Below are 18,655 nucleotides of genomic sequence, written 5' to 3'. Positions count from 1 at the left end.
GGAATTTGACTAAAGGCCTAACTAAAAATTAGTAGTAGACCATAAAACCTAAGACCCACAAGGAACTGTATGGCCTTAGACCACCCCTCATACAATGGAAATGAGACAATCAGCCATGGAGAACCCAGCAGCTACAGTCATGAAGGCAGTAAGTGTAACACTTGAAGAGCAACAAGGGGGAAGAGAACGAGGGTGGGAGACACCTGACCCTCATAACACAAAGATTCTTGCCTATTGTATCAGGTTCTCACCCTCCAATGCCCCCTCTCTGTACAGAGGGCTTTCCTACAACCTCCCTCTCTCATACTCTAATCGACTTTTGCCTGTTGCTCATTTTGTGTCCATTTCAGGATGTTGAGGGGGAAAAAAATCCTGCAGCAGACTCCCGGGGAGCACCTGACTAAAACAAGACTGTTGTTTCCACCCACCCACCTCAGGGAAGCTGAGGGGGAGGGCAGCAGCAAGGAACCTTCTTGAAACTCCACAAGTGATCCTTTTGGGAAGCATTTGGGGAGGTGACCAAGCAAAGCACAGGAACCAAGGCTCGGGTCCTTGCTCAGATGAAAATCCATGCTGTCTCCACTGATCAGAGTTTCTGGAGATTTACACATTCTCCCTCTTTCTGCTGCACAGAGGGAGCCACCCTTCCAAATGGAACTTTCCTTTCTACATGCAAATGTCTCTTACAAAGGAAACTGATCCTGGGTTTCAGAGCTTTTCCTTTGTCAGATCAAAATAATCCTTATGCAAAGAGACACAATTTGAGGTGACAAACTGCTGCCCTTCAGTAAGAAAGATTCTTTTCCTAGGTCATGGCTGAATAGCTTTCCAAATACAGTGTACTTTAAAAAAAATTAATGTTTATTTCTTACAGAGAGACAGAGAGAGAGAGAGGAAGAGAGCATGCCCAGGGGAGGCACAGAGAGAAAGGGAGACACAGAAGGTGAAGCAGGCTCAGCTGAGCTGTGAGCACAGAGCCTGACACGGGGGTCCAACTCCTCCACTGCGACATCATGACCTGAGCCAAAGTCGGGGGCCCAACCAACGGAGCCACCCAAGCGCCCCTAGAATGTACTTTTTTATACTCCCATTGGCATTGTATGAAAATTCTGTATGAATGGTTCAGGGTTTTCAGTGAAATTTGGTGTTGCCCTTTGTTTTTTGGGGGTAACTTTTTGTTTTTCTGTGTGTTTTGTTTTGTTGCGATTCTAGTAAATATTCATGTTGTTCATGATATAATACGAAGTGGTCTTACTACAGGTTGTCCTGGTGACTGAAATTGAAATCGCTTAAAAGTTGAGGTTGAACAAAAATCAAAACGACTGCATTTAAACATAGCATGGGTTGATATTAAACTAAGTAACCTTGGTTTTCTATTTGGGGCAACTGTCCCCTAACATTTTATCCTTTTTTGATAGTTTTTTAAAGTGTATTTATTTTTGACACAGACACGAGAGACCCAGAGAGGATCTGAGAGCAGGGGAAGAGCAGGGAGAAGGGACAGAGGGTCACAAGGAGGCTCTAAGCAGAAGGCAGCGAGCCCAGTGCAGGGCAGAACACATGAACTGTGACGCGATGACCTGAGCAGAAGTGGGACGCTGATCAGACTGAGCCACTCAGTCAGTCCTCTTAACCTTTTTTTTTTTAAATGAGGAAATCAGTACCACCCAGGACACCCAATGAACAAGGCTGCCAGCACAAAGGACTCCTGGCCAAACCAGGTGGATCCTCATTTCCCAGCAAACCCTCAGCCCTTCCCTCTGGGTGGCCTTGCAGTTCTGAAGGCCCTAACCTGCCTCAGCCTCCTCAGCCTGGCAAAGCAGGAAAGCTACTGTTCCTCTTTCTCCCACGTTCTCTCTTTTCAGTTTCTTTTGGATCTGAAGCCCCAAAGTCAGTTCTCAAAGAATGAATGTGTAGGAGAGGAACACTTTGCTTCATCTGTTCTCAATTCTTTGGCTGGTCTAATAATTGAACTATTATAAGACAGAATCATAAGTGAAAAAAAGCCTTCATTATAGGAACATCAAGGAGATGAGGATCAGAGTCAGGCAAATGATCCTTATGAGCCATTGTGACTCAAGGAGAAGGGGTAGAGAATTAGAATTTGAAAGAGGGGGAAGTACACTCACAGGAAAAGGGAAAGAGTTAATGTTGGGCAAACAGGTATTTCCCATGTCTGGCAGGCAACTCTTTTTTTACAAGTTCCCCTTTGGTGTTACCTCTTTTCCCTATGGAGGTCTCTCATCTGATTCATTCCTTGTCTAAAAGCCTCAGAAAAGAAGGAAATCTTTCACTTTGCACAACCAAAGAATCCTAGAGGATATTTTGTTAAGTTAAATGAGCCACAAAGAGACAAACATGTACTGTATGACTGACAACATTCTGGGGTTTGTGGTGTCCTGAGCCGACGACCAAGGAAGAATTGTTGAGGGCGTCTTTGGTGCAAAAAGGTGAGTTTGTGAAAGCATGGAGACAGGATCAAAGCGCAGGAAGAGGTGCACTGGGGTAGTGGGGGGTGTGTGTGTGTGTGATCCTTTCATGGAGTCCAGGAAGATGAAGCCATGAGGGACTTTCAAAGAGGCTTTCACATGCTACACACTCACTGGAGACCTAGCTGTTGGTTTGTCAAGGTCAGTTTGTTTGTCCCTCCAGCAAAGCATTAACATTGAGACAGTAGGAAGTTCCTGGACTTTAAACTAGGAAGGGATTGCCTTTTTCTGGGAAGTGGTGGACACTCTTACCAGTTTAAACGTTTGTTTGTCCCTTTGTGTTTTGGGGTAGCCTGGGATGTCCAAGGAATATCCTAAAGGTCCTACCTGGGGAGGGGATGTGCTAGCTTGTGCTTTGCCCCTCAGCCTGCCTCAAGCTCCCTCATGAAAATCACATATATGTGGAATCTAAAACAGACAAAGCTATAAAGATTAGCATGTCTGTTGCCAGGGGCTAGGACAGGGAAATGTTTAGACATTGGATCAAATGGTAAAAGGTTTACTGATGCAGGATGAATAGGCACTAAATGTTATAGCCTGGTGAGTAGAGTTAAGACTAGTGTCTTGTACACGTGGAATTTGCTAGGGGTAAGGTGCCTGGGTGGGTCAGTGGGTTGAGCATGCGACTTCAGCTCAAATCATGACCTCGCAGTCTGTGGGTTTGAGCCCCTGCGCCTGGCTCTGTGCTGACAGCTCAGAGGCCAGTGGCTGATTCAAATTCTGTGTCTCCCTCTGTCCCTGCCCCTCCCCTGCTCGCACTCTGTCTCTTCCTCTAGAAATAAAAAACTATTTAAAAATTGTCTTAATTAAATAAAATAACCACAATTTGCTAGGAGAGGTTATGCTATGTGGTCACAACACACAAACGTCCACATGTATTAATTCTGGGAGGTGAGGGATATGTTCATTAGATAGAGTGTGGTAATTAGTTTGTAAGCAGGACCCAAGGGTTCAAGAGCACCTGCCTCCAGTGGCCCCAGACAGACCCAGTTCTGCCACTTGTGGGTGACACAATTGAAGGCAAGAAAGAGCACTTTGGCTGCCTCCATGTTGACTTCAGACTTTCCCAGTGGGTTCCTTCCAGTTTGTCTCCTGGCTCAGGAGGGAGACCCTGTGGACAAAGCCCCCTGAGGGGAACTGGAACTATCCGCTCAAGCCACAGGGACTGCCCTGGGCCAGAAAGACCCCAGCACGGAGTGACTCCTAGACAGGACACCTTTAACCTTCACCGCCTACCTGCAGGTCCCCACTCATTTTGGCTCCACATCTCACTGACATAAACCTGGAATATTTCCCACACATCAGAGTTCAGGAGAAAACAACCACTGAGCACACTAACCAAGAAAAATGAACAAAGTAAATCATGAGGAAAGCATGTATGGGTAATATTAATACAGGCAAAAATGCAAGGAATTTATTGGCAACTGACATATGACTGATTCCTATTTGAATGAAACCCAAGTTGTTTTAAAATGTACTGAGTTGGAAAATTGTTATCCACAAATTTCAAACATAAATAAAAAGTAAAAACAAAATTAATTGCCATTGTGGAAACTATCATACAAGAGGCAGTATGATTAACAGAATTCGCAAAGAACAATCAGAGAAATTTTAACCATCAAAATCCTGAATAAATCATAGATATTTGTTGGAAAAGAATCCTGTTTAAAGAATAATACATTAAATTTTTTCAAGAACCCTCCACTTGCAAGTATTTTTCATAAATAACAAGGAGTGGAAATGAGAATGTAAGGAGGAGCCAATACCATTAAATGTCACCCCATGTTTAGAGTTGTCACTCATCTACAGTAAAGGATGATGGTACCTTAAGAAGGGGCAGTAAAGCTGAAGATATGAAATATCATGAGGATTTTTATCTCAACATCTAGAAATCCCCACCTCTTTCCCTTATACCAAGGATCTGAATCTCAGTCATACAGAAAGTAATCTTCCAGGAGACACTGCTCAAAGTAACAAAACCCCAAGTGTGGAATTGCACCTGTGCGCCAGGAAGCTAATGAGTTTTAAAATGTCAGCCCCAAGATCCCCAGCAACCCTCCCTCCTCTTCAAAGCCTGTGAAACTTTTATTTTTGTGAAACAGAAATTCATGTTTATTTCTTTATTTTAATGTTTATTCATTTTAGAGTTTTTTAAAATGTTTATTTTTCTGAGAGAGACTTATTTTACAAATAGTTTATTGTCAACTTGGTTTCCATATAACACCCACTGCTCATCCCCACAAGTGCCTTCCCCCCTCCCCCCCAACACCCATCAGTCCTCAGTTTGTTCTTCAGTATGAATTCTGTGATGTAGAATGAAGCTTCACCTCTGATGAACAGACTTCCCAAAGTCTTTATATTTGCAAAATCCTCCCCAGTTCAGTCTCTGATCAGGAGTCAGCATTTACTGCTTCAAAGCCTTGCCACACTCTTTAGTATTCAGTGGTTATTCACCAGGATAAATTTTCCTATGTGATGTAAGGAGTGAGCAGTCCACAAAACGTTTCTCACATTCCTTAAATTTGAAAGATTTGCTCCAGCATGAATTCTGAGATCATGAGTAAATTTACATTGAAGACTGATGAAAGACCTAACTACATTCTTTACATTGGTTTCTATCAAGGTTTCTGTCAAGTATGAATTCAGTGCTGTCGACTAAGGTGTAAGGGTCAGTTCATGATCTGGACATATTCTATACATTTGTAAAGTTTCAATCTAGTATGAATTCTGTGATGTCTAATAAGGTGTGAGTGTCAGATAAAGACCTTGCCACATTCCTTGAATTGGTGAGATTTCTCTCAAGTATGGATTCTGTGATGTCTGTAAAGGTTTGAGGTTTGGTTAAAGCCCTTCCCACATTCTTTACATTGGTAAGGTTTCTCTCCAGTATGGATTCTGTGATGTCGAAAAAAGATGGAGAAATTATTAAAGGCCTTGCCACATTCTTTACATTGGTAAGGTTTCTCTCCAGTGTGGATTCTGTGATGCTCATTAAGGGCTGAGGATCGACTAAAGGCCTTTCCACATTCTTTACATTGGTAAGGTTTCTCCCCAGTATGGATTTTGTGATGCCGATAAAGCATAGACAGCCAGGTAAAGGCCTTTCCACATTCTTTACATTGGTAAGGTTTCTCTCCAGTATGGATTTTGCGATGTGTGTACAGGTTTGACTTGGAATAAAAGACCTCTCCACATTCTTTACATTGGTAAGATTTCTCTCCAGTGTGGGTTCTGTGATGCTCATTAAGGGTTGAGGATCGATTAAAGGCCTTGCCACATTCTTTACATTGGTAAGGTTTCTCTCCAGTATGGATTATTTGATGTTGATTAAGTATATATGGCCGGTTAAAGGCCTTCCCACATTCTTTACATTGGTAAGGTTTTTCTCCAGTGTGGGTTCTTTGATGCTGATCAAGGACTGACAGCCAGTTAAAGGCCTTGCCACAATATTTACATTGGTAAGGTTTTCTTCCAGTATGGATTCTGTGATGTTCAGTAAGAGGTGAGTTTTGGGTAATGGCCCTTCCTCGTTTTTTATGAACGTAAGGTTTCTCTCCAGTAAGGATTGGTCTATGTCCATTTACTGATGAGCCATCAATCAAAGTTTTACCACTTTCTTCACATTTGTAAGATTTGTCTCCAGTACGCACTCGCTGATGTTGAATTTGTGATGAGTGCCAGCTGAAGACTCTGCCACACTCCTCGCAATTGTAATCTTTCTGTCCACTATGTATTGTCTTATTTATATGCAGTCTTGATGACTGACTAAGCATGTTCCCAGGTTCATTGGATGTCCATGGGTTTTTTCCTACATGAATCCTCTGATGGTCACCAACATTGGAGGACATGTTAGGAATTTGCCCACATTCATTATATTTACAGGGATTCTCTCCCAAATGTATACTCTTACGTGCAATAAAGTTGGTGCTTTGAATAAAAACCTCTTCATATTTATTATGTTCATAATGGTTCTCTGGAAAAGGAATCCCCAGATGTCTTTGATGGCAATCAGTCTTCCCATCCTTGTTGCAGTCTGTCATTAAGTGTCCATTCTCAAGGGCACTATGTTGATATATATCCACTGACACATTTTGAAAAGAAGTTTCCATGAACGTCTTTGGAAGAAGGTTCTCGTTAGCCTTTGAAGATACTGCTGAAAGAAATGAAAGTAAAATCATTCGACTTTCTTTTTCTTAAATTTTTAATGTTTTACTTATTTCTGAGAGAGAGAGAGAGACAGCGTGAGCAGGGGAGGGTCAGAGAGAGAGGAAGGGAAAGAATCTGAAACATGCTGCAGGCTCTGAGCTAGCTGTCAGCACAGAGCCCGATGCAGGGCTCGAACCCACGAATGGTGAGATCATGACCTGTGCCGAACTTGGATGCTTAACCACTGAGCCACCCAGGTGCCCCTTCACTCTCTACTATCAGATGAATACAATGAAAATTTCTTTAAAAAATTTTTTTAATGTTTTATTTATTCCTGAGAGAGAGAGGCAGCATGAGCAGGGAAGGGTCAGAGAGAGAGGGAGACAAAGAACCTGAAGCAGGCTCCAGGCTTTGAGCTTGCTGTCAGCACAGAGCCCAACGTGTGGCTTGAACCCACGAACTGTGAGATCATGACCTGAGTGAAGTTGGACGCTTAAATGACTGAGCCATCCAGGCTCCCCAAATACAAGCCATCCAGGCTCCCCAAATACAATGAAAATTTCTTATACTCAAAACTGAAAAACTTTACCTTAAGGGAAAAAAAAATCATTTTTCTTCCTCTTCTTTTAATTCTTATCTACTTACAGTTTATTTGTTTTTTGACAGAGGGAGAGAGAGCATTAGAGGAGGAGGGGCAGAGAGACAGGAAGACATAGAACCTGAGGCTGGCTCCAGTCTCTGAGCTGTCAGCACAGAGCTGACACAGAGTGGGGGACTCCAACCCTCAAACTGTGAGATCATGACCTGAGCTGAAGTCTGACACTTAAGTTACCAAACCACACAGGCACCTTGAATCATTAATATTTCTACAAAGTTATTATTGGCATATTTTACAATTTGATGGTGTTTCTTTGCTTAGAAATGAAAAGTTCTGGGGTACTTGGGTGGCTCCAAGGGTTGAGCATCTAATTCTTGATTTCAGCTCAGGTCATCATCTCATTTTTTGTATGTATCAGCCCCACATCCTGCTCTGCACTGATAGTGTGGAGCCTGCCTGGAATTCTCTCCTCTCTCTTTGCCCCTCCTCCACTCTCTCTCTCTCCATCTCTCAAAATACATGCCAAAAAAAAAAAAAAAACTTAGAAGAAATGAAAATTTTTTGCTGCCTTTATTCTAAAAAATGGACTATGTCCTTAAATTCTGTGTAATAATGTCTATTAAGTGCTTAATCCATAAGGGCTTTCATTACAGCTTTCCGTGATTGATATTAATGAATATACTTTACAATTTTCCTGTGCATGAAGACATGCCAATAATTCAAACTCTGCCTTTTTTCATGGGTGCACGGTCAGCAATAGTATTATGGCTACAGGGGGTTTAGGTGGCTCAGTAGGTCCAGCGTCCAACTTCGGCTCAGGCCACTTGTTCATTGTCTGTGAGTTGGAGCCCAGGGGTGGACTCTGTGCTGTCAGCTCAGAGCCAGAAGGATGCTTCATATTCTGTGTGTCCCTCTCTTTCTGCCATCCTTTGCTCACTCTTTCAAAAAATGTTAAAAACAATTTGACACCATAAATCATAATGCAATCTCATATATAACTACTCAGAAAGTGAGAAAACATATGACATAGTCAGAGGAACTTTATATTATACACGACAAAATTATAAAATGATTCAATTATTAAAAAATAATGTTAACAATTGAGATTCTATTATAGGATGCAAGTTTTGAATTCTATTTTTTTAAATTTATTTAAATTCCTGAGACAGAGAGAGCGAGCGTGAGCAGGGGAGGGTCAGAGAGAGAGGGAGACACGGAATCCAAAACAGGCTCCAGTCTCTGAGCTAGCTGTCAGCACAGAACCCAACGCGGGGCTCGAACCCACAAACTATTGAGATCATGACCTGAGCCAAAGTCAGACACTCAATTGACTGAGCCACACAGGTGCCCCTGCAGGTTTTGAATTCTACATGTTCTATCTCCCTTATGACATTATTTTATGTAGAAATTCTAGGAAAATAATAGGAACTTTAAATTATTTTACCATCGAGGAATGGAACATATAGAGTGGAAATTTCTTATTTTAGTTAATACCATCGAAAGATGAACTTTTCTTACTTTTTATAAGCTTTGTTAAATTTATTTTGAGAGAGAGAGATAAAGACCAATAGGGGAGAGAAGAGAGAGAGGGACACAGAATATCAATCTTTTTTTTTTTTAATTTTTATTTATTTCTAGGAGAGAGAGAGAGACAGCGTGAGCAGGGGAGGGTCAGAGAGAGGGTGTAACAGACTGAAACAGGCTCCAGGCTCTGAGCTGGCAGTCAGCACAGAGCCCGACGCGGGGCTCGAACCCACGAACCGCGAGATCATGACCTGAGCGAAAGTCGGACGCTTAACCGACTAAGCCACCCAGGCGCCCCACACAGAATATCAATCTTGCTCAGTGCTGTCATCACAGAACCCTGTGTGGGACTCAACCTCGCTGACTGGGATCATGACTTCATCTCAAGTCAGATGCTTCAGCAAAGGATCCACACATGGGAGATAAAAAGTGAACTTCTGAAGTGAAATTAAGGGTTAGATTATCTCATCTTAGGGAGGTGCTTTAATATCTCATGAAATTAGTGGGTTTCAGTTTTGTACAATTAAGACTAAAGCCTCCATATATTGGAAACCATACACCAGATGACAGGCGGTTATCGGTCCCCAGTGTTTTCGGGATTTCTGCACCAAACCCCAAAATACCCACCACTACCCTGACACATTTCTCACAGAAGGGAAACACTCAGACATTAATTAACAGACTTCCTCATAACTACAGAGATTTCCCCAAACCCTCAAAGCAATGGAGAACCAAAGAGATCGGGTGGCCATCACTGTGGATGTGAAGGACCTTTGGTGGCACTGAAGGTGAATCCTTAGAGAATCTGAGAGTGGGGTGTGTGGGAAAGCACATGCCCTTGTATGAGAGGCAGAGACATGAAATTAGGTTTCTCAAACTAATTTTTGTTCAAGAAGGGCTGCTCAAACCACATTTTAAGATCTGTCTTCCTCCTTCACACTGGGACCTCATGTCTGTCATCTGCTTCCTTCATTCCCACCTACCTGGGTATGAGGCTACTGTGTCCTTTCTCTTCACATCCCATAGCTCCCTCTTTTGTTCCAAAAAGATGACCAGGGCCGGCTTTGACACAACAAAACCTGTTTGTGAGAACAAAGGGATAGAGTATTGCTGCAGATTCTGCCTTTTAACCCAGTATTGGCCTCAGTAGAGAGGAGAGGACATTCTAGAATTCTGGAACATCATTCCCAAATACGATTGCCCAACAGCCCCATTGGAAAACAGGAGAGATTTCCAAGGTTCACATTGTGATCTCCACTTCCAAGTATTACCACTACCATAATGGGTAGAAATTCGTATCGAAGATGGAAATACCATTTAATGCCACCCAATATTTAGAATTGCCATTAATCTAAGTATTGATGATGATATTCTAAGGAAGGGAAAACTCACCTGAAAAGAAACATCATGAAGATTTTTCTCTACATCTACAGACCCCTACTTCTTTCCCTTATTGTAGGGATTTGAATCTCAGTCATGCCAAGAGAAAGATTCTAAGAGACAGTCTTCAAAGGCAGGAACAAACCCCTGAGTGTGGGTTGGGAAATCTAGAAGGAGTCATCCTCACCCAAGAAGAGGAGGTGTCCATAGTTCTCTAACATCACATCCCTGTACAGATCCCGCTGACTGTGGCTCAGGCGTCCCCACTCCTCCTGAGAGAATTCTATGGCCACATCCCTGAAGGTCAGCAGTCCCTGCAACAAATACCACGGTTACCAAGTGGACACATGAGGATGTCAATATGGTACCTAAGATGCAAGAGGGAATAATGTCACCAGCTGGACCCCATGACCTGATCTTCTTGGCTTACCTGTATGTGCTCACTGACCTTAGTCCCTCATTTTACTTAGCCTCTTATTTACACCTCCCTTTTACTTCAAGCAAAACACCCCATGGGCACAGTGTCCTGTGGTGGAAACAGAAAGTATCCAAAAGAAGGTAATGACTGCCCTGAAGAAGAGCTTGAAAATGCTCAATTTGAGCTTAACCCCTGACTCCCATCTATGGAGATGAATATCAGAAAAGAGCATGGAGTCAGGATAGTTACCATTATCTCATTATATTTATTTTTAAAGGTTTCTTTCCTCAAAGAGAGAGCACAAGTATGGGTGGGGCAGAGACAAGAATTCTGACCAGGTCAGGAAAGACCTTGAGTTAGGTTGATTTTGATACTGTGAGATCGTGACTTGAGCCTAAAGCAAGAGGCTGAAGCTCAAGAGACTGAGCCACCCAGAAGCTCCCTTTTACCGCATTATAATACTAAAATCTCCACCCAAGGAGGAGCACAAATGTCATTTACTGTGTAACATACAGAGAATGTATACAACTGTCATCTGAAGTCTCATTGGCCACCTTATCCACAGCCTCTTCTTTCTAAATATCCACCCTAACCCTAAATACAAGGAAACCATTCTGAGCTGCCTCACTGGCCCAGTCGTCTGACTCTTGGTTTCAACTCAGATCATGATCTCAGTTTTTGAGTTCTAGCCCTGCATCAGGCTCTGTGCTGATAGTGCAGATGCTCTCTGAGGTTCTCTCCCTTCCTCTCTCTCTCTGCCCTCCCCCTGCCGTCTCTGTGTCTCAAATAAATTTTAAAAAATTAAAAACAGACCAGAAAAAAAGGAAAAGACCTCTCCTTCCTCTGTGAGTCTCTGGTTTGGAAGTTATACCCTGTGATCTCATTATTTCCTGTAAATCAATTTTCCTTTGTCTCCCATCTCCACCTGGTATACTTTTTTGGGATTCACCAAGGACTAAACTCCTATTTGTTCAGTTATATTAGGAAAACTAGTTCTGACTTAGAGGAGTTTCTTGCTTTCTGCAGTAAGACAGTTTGTAACACAGTATTATGCTCTTAAATATTCTTTAGCTTTAAGTTATGAACCAAATAAATTGTGTTTATTCGAGAATTTGTAAAATGAATGAGTCAACTGAGACATACACATTTTTGAATCTTGTATTTACCTCCTGCAGTACATGTGCTTTCAATTAAAAAAATTTTTGTGACTGTTGATTTATTTTTGAAAGAGAGGCAGAGCAGGAGCAGGGAGGAGTAGAAAGAGCGAGGAAGACACAAAATCCAATGTGGGCTTTAGGTTCTTAGCTGTCAGCACAGAGTCCAATGCGAGGTTCAAACTCACAAACCAAGAGAACATGACCTGACCTGAAGTCTGATGCTGAAACCGACTGAGCCATGTGGTATCTATTTCTTAATGGAATGTGTTGGTGAGTTATAAATATACTTGCATATTCTAACATGAATTAGAATTCACAACAGTGCATTGGACCTTGTTAAAATGCAGATTCTCTTCAGGAGTTCTGGGAAAGGTCGGTGTCTGCATTCCTAACAAGGCCATAGTCTATGGGCCAAGGGATTCTTATTTCAGGAACACAGAGGAAGAACTCCAAGATCTCTTGGAGGACTTGGAACTGAGTGGGTTTTATAGCAATTACAGGTTCTACTACAATAGCAAGAAAGGCAACAAGGTTTTCCAAGCCTTTCCTGTAGTAGTGAGCATCTAACAGTCTCTCATAAATTCATGGAAAAAAATTAATAATCTAAGAGAAGAAAGACTCTGTTTTTCTATTTTTAGTGAATCTTTTGTCAAATATCTGGTACATGGTATGGCCAGATTTTAACCCAGACCTAGAGATGATCTAAAATGACACACAAATCAATATACACCAAGGACCCTAAATCAATGTATATAGTAGGTGTCAAACCTGATAAGAATGACAGTAAGAAAGTATGCACACAAAACTGATCTACCTTGGGTTGTCTGGGTGGCTCAGTAGGTTATGCGTCTGACTTAAGCTCAGATCATGATCTCACGGTTCAGGGTTCAAGCCCCACGTTTGGTTCTGTGCTGACACCTAGCTCATAGCCTGGAGCCTGCTTTGGATTTGATCTCTCTCTCTGTCTCTGACCTTCCCTTTCTCATGCTGTCTCTCTCTTTCTCATAAATAAATAAAACATTACAATTTTTTAAAAAATTGATCTACCTTTATACATTCCATGCACACATCCATACATTTTGAAAGTACTTATATAACATCAAAAGTGATATAGTAGAGGGGCTCCTGGGTGGCTTAGTTGGTTGAGCGTCCGACTTTCGCTTAGGTCATGATCTCACGGTTCGTGGGTTCGAGCCTCGCGTCGGGCTCTGTGCTGACTGCCAGCTCAGAGCCTGGAGCCTGTTTCAGTCTGTGACTCCCTCTCTCTCTGGCCCTCCCTTGCTCACGCTGTGTCTCTCTCTCTCTCCTAGAAATAAATAAAACTTAAAAAAAAAAAAAGTGATATAGTAGAAAATTATCAGGGAGACTAAAAAACAGGTGTTTTTTTTTTTTTAATTTTTATTTTCAGAGAGACAGTGTGTGAGCAGGAAAGGGGCAGAGAGTGAGGGAGACACAGAATTTGAAGCAGGCTCCAGGCTCTGTGCTGTCTGCACAGAGCCCGATGCAGGGCTTGAACCCACAAACTGAGAGATCATGTCCTGAGCCAAAGTCGGACGCTCAACTGATTAAGCCACTCAGGTACCCCTAGAACCAGTTTTAATGGGTTTTGCTGGGTGGCCTAGTCATTTAGATGTCCAACTCTTAATTTCAGCTCAGGTCGTGATCTCATGATTCCTGAGTTCAAGCAAGCCACACCTTTGGCTCTATGCTGACAGTGTGGAGTCTGCTTTGGATTCTCTCTCTCCCTCTCTTTCCCTCACTGTCCCTCCCCTTCTTTTCTCTCTCAAAAATAAATAAAAAACAACCAAGCACAAAACATTTCAATGACATGAAACTCCTCAATTTACTCATAGATGACGATGCTTAGGTCTTTTACTCGCACTATCAATACAAACACGTAGAATGATATAAATATAACAGTTTCTATTTCTGAGTCTTCTACGTTGGGGATACAAAGAGAAATATGTTCACCATACCACAGAAGCCTGACCTAGAACCTGCCTACTTTTGGGAAACATCAAATAAAAACTGATTCCTGCAATTTTTTTAATGTATATTTATATTGTGAGAGAGAGCATGGGTAAACATGGTGTAGAAGGGAGAGAGGCAAAGAGACAGAAAGAATCCCCAACAGGCTCCAGGCTGTGACTGAGCCACCCAGGTGCCCCCGGATGTTGCATTTTTTTTAAATGTTTTATTTATTTCTGAGAAAGACAGCGTGAGCAGGGGAGGGTCAGAGAGAGAGGGAGACACAGAATCTGAAACAGGCTCCAGGCTCTGAGCTGTCAGCACAGAGCCCAACGTGGGGCTCAAAATCACCAACCGTGAGATCATGACCTGAGCCGAAGTTGGACGCTTAACCAACTGAGCCACCCAAGCGCCCCTGGATGCTACATTTTTTAAAGGGTCTTATGACTGCCGATATGTCTCGCCAATTGTTAATATTGACCTGAAAGAGGGCGCCTGGGTGGCTTAGTGGGAGCTGTGACTCCCTCTCTCTCTGACCCTCCCCTGCTCAGGCTGTCTCTCTCTCTCCTAGAAATAAATAAAACTTTAAAAAATATATATATTGACCTGAAAGATAAGCACCAGAGAAATCCTGGGAAGAAGTAGAAATTTCAGGGGCGCCTGGGTGGCTCAGTCGGTTAAGCTTCCCACTTCAGCTCAGGACATGATATCAAGGTTCGTGGGTTTGGGCCCCGCGTCGGGCTCTGTGCTGACAGCTTAGAGCCTGGAGCCTGCTTCAGATTCTGTGTCTCCCTCTTTCTCTGACCCTCTCTTGCTCACGCTGTCTCCTCTCTCTCAGAAATAAACTTTTTCTTAATTAAAATATTATTTTAAAAAAAGTACAAATTCCAAAAAAGATTTCTCATTGAATACTCTGTGCACCTACCCTCCCCCATGAACATAAGTGACCTGCAGTCAAAGTAGAGTGCTTTCTGTCCACGGGTCCTGTCCCTCTGCTACTTCAATAAATTACTTGTATCATACAGTAGCTCAAGAATAGTATCTTGACCATAGAACTTAATGATCCTATAACATAATATTTTTTGAAAGTATTTTATGAGTTTTTTAGATTTTTATTTATTTATATTTTTTTGAGAGAGGGTACAAGTGCTGGAGGTGGGGGGTAGAGAGAGAGAAAATCCCGTGAGGGGCATGAGAGAGAGATGTGGACTCGAACGAATAAACTGTGAAATCATAACCCGAGTTGAGTCAGACAGTTAACCAACTGATCCACCCAGACACATTGAAAGCCTTTGTTTTTCATGTTTGTTTATTTTGAAAGAGAGCAGTTTCGCGACAGCAGCAGAGAGTGAGACAGAGAGACAGAGAGAGAATCCCAAGAGGGCTGCCATTGTCAGCTGCAGCCTGACATGGGGCTCTAGCTCATGAACTCAGAGATCATGAACAGTTAAGTTTCAAGAGTGGAAACTTAACTGTCTGAGCCACCCAGGGCCCCTCATTGAAAGCTCTTGTTTCAATCATCACTTGTGCCCTATGGTACTTCGGGATTTTAAGATCCTCAAACAAGTGAATTTTGACTTGAAAATTCAGAAGTGTAATTCTTCGCTTTTGGAAAACACAAAGAAGTACATAGAAGAGTATGTCTGCGTCATGACTATGCAGTGACATAAAAACCGATGGGCTGGAGGTCTGATTTAGAACCTCTATCTTAGAGGTCATTGGGTCTACTACACAAAAGTAAGAGTCTTCATTGCCCCATGGAAACTGACCCGAGGTGGGCCAGAAATAAATACATGCTCAAGAAAGTATTCCTGAGGCCTTTTTGGTGGGTAAATGAGGCTGAGATGATTAAAGCACATGGACAGGGTCTCTGGAAAGAATGAGCTGCAGGGTAATTCTGAGGAGCCAGGGATTATATATGTTAAATTCAGTAGGTAGAAATATAAGTTTCCTAAAGGACTTTCATAGGTAAAAGAAACTCACCGGGTCCCGGAAGTCTGTCTATTGTCAAGCTAAGCTTGCTTTTTGCCTCTAGAAAAGCACTGACATTAAAGCAGTTGTAAATTCCCTGAGGAAAATCTTCCTCTGCCAGTCTCAAGTATTTCCCAGTGGGTTGCAAGTTGTAAGAAAATTTAAGTTTATCTACATTTCTTTGGCCTTTGTTCTCCTCACCAGAAATGGCAGAAAAGGGGGCATCTAGGTGCTCAGTCAGTTAAGCATCTGACTTTTGATTTCAGCTCACGCAAAGGTCTCATGATTTTGTGAGTTTAAGCCCTGAGTCAGGCTCTGCACTGACCCTGGGGAGCCTGCTGGGGATTCACGCGCTCTCTCTGCAACTCCACTGCTCTGGCTCTCTCTGACTCTCTCAAAATAAGTAAACTTGGAAAAAAAAAAAAACTACAGGAAAGTGAAACTGGGAGAAAGAAGTTTCCACTTTAAATATGGTGGTGTCTGGAAATTGATCAGGGAATCTGCCTGAAAAACATTTCAACCAATAAGAAGGAAAATTACATTACATTCCAAGGGTGAAATCTGGCAAGGGCACAAAGCCAAGTAAAAGAAGGTAACGTCAGCTGTAAGGAAACAAAGCGATCTCAGTGCCTGAGGCACACCCCAGGACACAGGACCACAGGTGTGTTCTTGTGACCCCCAAACAGCAAGTCAGAATAGAAACCACTTTGAGGAAACAGTGGATTTATTCAGCCTTCAGTCACATATAGTTTCCATGTCTTGTAATATCTACAATATTCTCAAGTAGCTTTTCCACATCCTAATGAAAAGGAACATTCCAGGTTATTCTGTGCCTCCTATCCATCCTATGTGTTTCAGAATCCTATTCTCAAAATCCTATTCTACCCAGAACGGAGAAAGCATTGGGATCAGAACTAAGTGGGAACGGTTTTCCTTGAGTGCAACCCCAGGGCCAGACCCCGTCAGCAACAGGAACCTTGGACTCAACACCCTCCCATCTGAATCTGTCACAAAGGGACTATTTTCAATACTTGCAGGAATTTAACTGAAAGTGACAACTGTTGATGCCCTGCTGGAAGGCAGGTTGGAAAGAAGGGACCGGAGTCTCTGGGACACAGGGGAGGAGGGCTCTAACCACCTACCTGGAGTATCATTTCGGAGAAGGTAAGAATTAGGTGAAAACATAAAGCAGAACCATCAGAACTAAAAAAAATCATTGGCTGCTTTTTTGAAATTTCTGTTGTAGTGGGATTCTCACACCCAGACTTTTCTCTCCAGGAAACAAATTCATTGCTGCTGACGTAATTCAGTTGGGTTTGTACCCAAAGAACTGAGCCCTGAACTCCACATGGCATAGTTTTTATATATGTTTTACTTCTATGTCTCCTATATACGGTAACACACAAACATGCAGTTGCACCAAGTGTCTCTTACTACAAGCTCAAGAGGGACGCGGTCAGGTACTCATATAGCCACGTTGTCTTAGAGTTTTCATTCCTCAGTGAGGAGACACGACCACACTTTTAGAGAGAGAGAGAGAGGAGAGGGAAGGAGAGGGAGGGAGGGAGACAGAGAGAGGGAGAGAAGGAGACGGAGGGAGAAGAGAATGCAAACTGAGGGAAGAGGGACAGAGGAAAGGGAAGAAGAATCTTAACCCGACTCAAGGCTGGAGCACAGGTCCCTGGGATCAAGGCCTGAACTCACATAAAGAGTCTGATGCTCAACTGGCTGAGTCACCCAGGTGCCCTGCGATTCCTGCGTGCATGGAATTTCCCCAGATAAAAACAACAGGGCCTCAGGCCAGGCCCACAAGGCTTACCTGCGATCTAGCCATTTCTTTTTTCACCTTCTCCTCTAGATTTGCTTCTCAGTAGATCTTTGTGGGGAAATCCCAGCTGAAGTAGAAAATGTCTGTGAAGTCACCAACACAGCCTTTTCCCCCAGTAAGCTGCTTGCCTGCAGGCAGGGCTTTGAAATGCAGAGAAGGCCCAACTTCCTAGTCCTTTGTGTCAGCAGCTGTTCAGAAACTGTGAGCTCCTGCTTGGGAACCAATCCCTGAGTTTCGCTTCTCTGCTTTCAGGACCCTCCCTTCCCTCAGACACACACAATTTCTGCTTGAGAATAGGAAACGTGTGCACTTGGACCTGACCCTCCCCGACTCCTGTACAGGAGACCTATTACCTCTCCTTGAGGAAAGCCTATACTCAGAGATCATAATTCTTTTAAAAATTTTTTAATTTTTATTTACTTTTTGAGAGACAGAGCATGATTGGGGGAGGGGCTGAGAGGCAGTCACAGATTCTGAAGGGGGGTCCAGCCTCCCAGTTGGCAGCACAGAGCCCAAAGAGCACTCAAACCCACAAACGCTAAGATGATGACCTGAGCTGAAGTCGGACGGTTAAATGACTGAGCCACCCCGGCACCTGTCAACACTCATAAGTTAATGGGAAACCTTCTTGCCTAACCCTGGGCCTCACTTAGAATTAGGATACAAAACGGTAGGATTCAGTAGGCAGAAAGGGAAAGATTAGGACCTGAGGTCTCTGGGTGGGGAAAAAACACATTTTGGAACAATGCTGGGAGTGTCTGACCCCAGCAAAACCCCCTCAGATGTAAGGTTTCACTTAAGAATGTGACAGTCACCATCTGCTGCCCCTCAGGTTCCCCTCAGGAATTTGACTAAAAACCTAGCTAAAAATTAGTAGTAGACCCTAAAACCTAAGACCCACAAGGAACTGGAGGCCCTGAGTGGCTCAGTCGCCTACTCCAGCTCAGGTCATGATCTCCAGTCTGTGAGTTCGAGCCCCGCATCGGGCTCTGTGCTGGTAGCTCTGAACTGGAGCCTCCTTCCAGCTCTGTGTCTCCCCCTCTCTCTGCCCCTCCCCTCTGGCTCTCTATCTCCTTCTCTCTCAAAAATAATAAACATTAAAAAAAACAACCCTCAAGGAACTGTATGGCCTTAGACCACCCCTCATACAATGGAAATGAGACAATCAGCAGTGGA

At 43.0% G+C, this 18,655-nt stretch overlaps 1 protein-coding gene across 1 annotated transcript; it reads right to left on the bottom strand.

Moving 5' to 3' along the window:
- Positions 1-4,722: 4,722 nt before the first annotated feature.
- Positions 4,723-17,642, bottom strand: LOC144233701 (uncharacterized). Its single transcript, XM_077766707.1, has 4 exons — positions 17,471-17,642; positions 10,325-10,451; positions 9,741-9,836; positions 4,723-6,642 (listed from the first exon to the last, which is right to left on the bottom strand). The coding sequence occupies exons 1-4, from the start codon at positions 17,483-17,485 to the stop codon at positions 5,288-5,290; spliced, it is 1,593 nt and encodes a 530-aa protein (XP_077622833.1). The 5' UTR covers positions 17,486-17,642; the 3' UTR covers positions 4,723-5,287.
- Positions 17,643-18,655: the final 1,013 nt, after the last annotated feature.

The sequence above is a fragment of the Crocuta crocuta genome, unplaced genomic scaffold (assembly GCF_008692635.1).
Source record: "Crocuta crocuta isolate KB4526 unplaced genomic scaffold, BGI_CrCroc_1.0 scaffold434, whole genome shotgun sequence".
NCBI classification, from domain to species: Eukaryota; Metazoa; Chordata; class Mammalia; order Carnivora; family Hyaenidae; genus Crocuta; species Crocuta crocuta.
This window is presented reverse-complemented; position numbering and strand designations above follow the sequence as displayed.

What these genes read in the sequence shown, in the direction of transcription:
- LOC144233701 (XM_077766707.1), bottom strand. An exon ending in TGGACACCTCCTCTTCTTGG is followed by an intron (nt 9,837 to 10,324) that starts GTGAGGATGACT and finishes TCTCACAAACAG; the next exon opens with GTTTTGTTGTGTCAAAGCCG. An exon ending in CACAGTAGCCTCATACCCAG is followed by an intron (nt 6,643 to 9,740) that starts GTAGGTGGGAAT and finishes CATTTCTTTCAG; the next exon opens with CAGTATCTTCAAAGGCTAAC.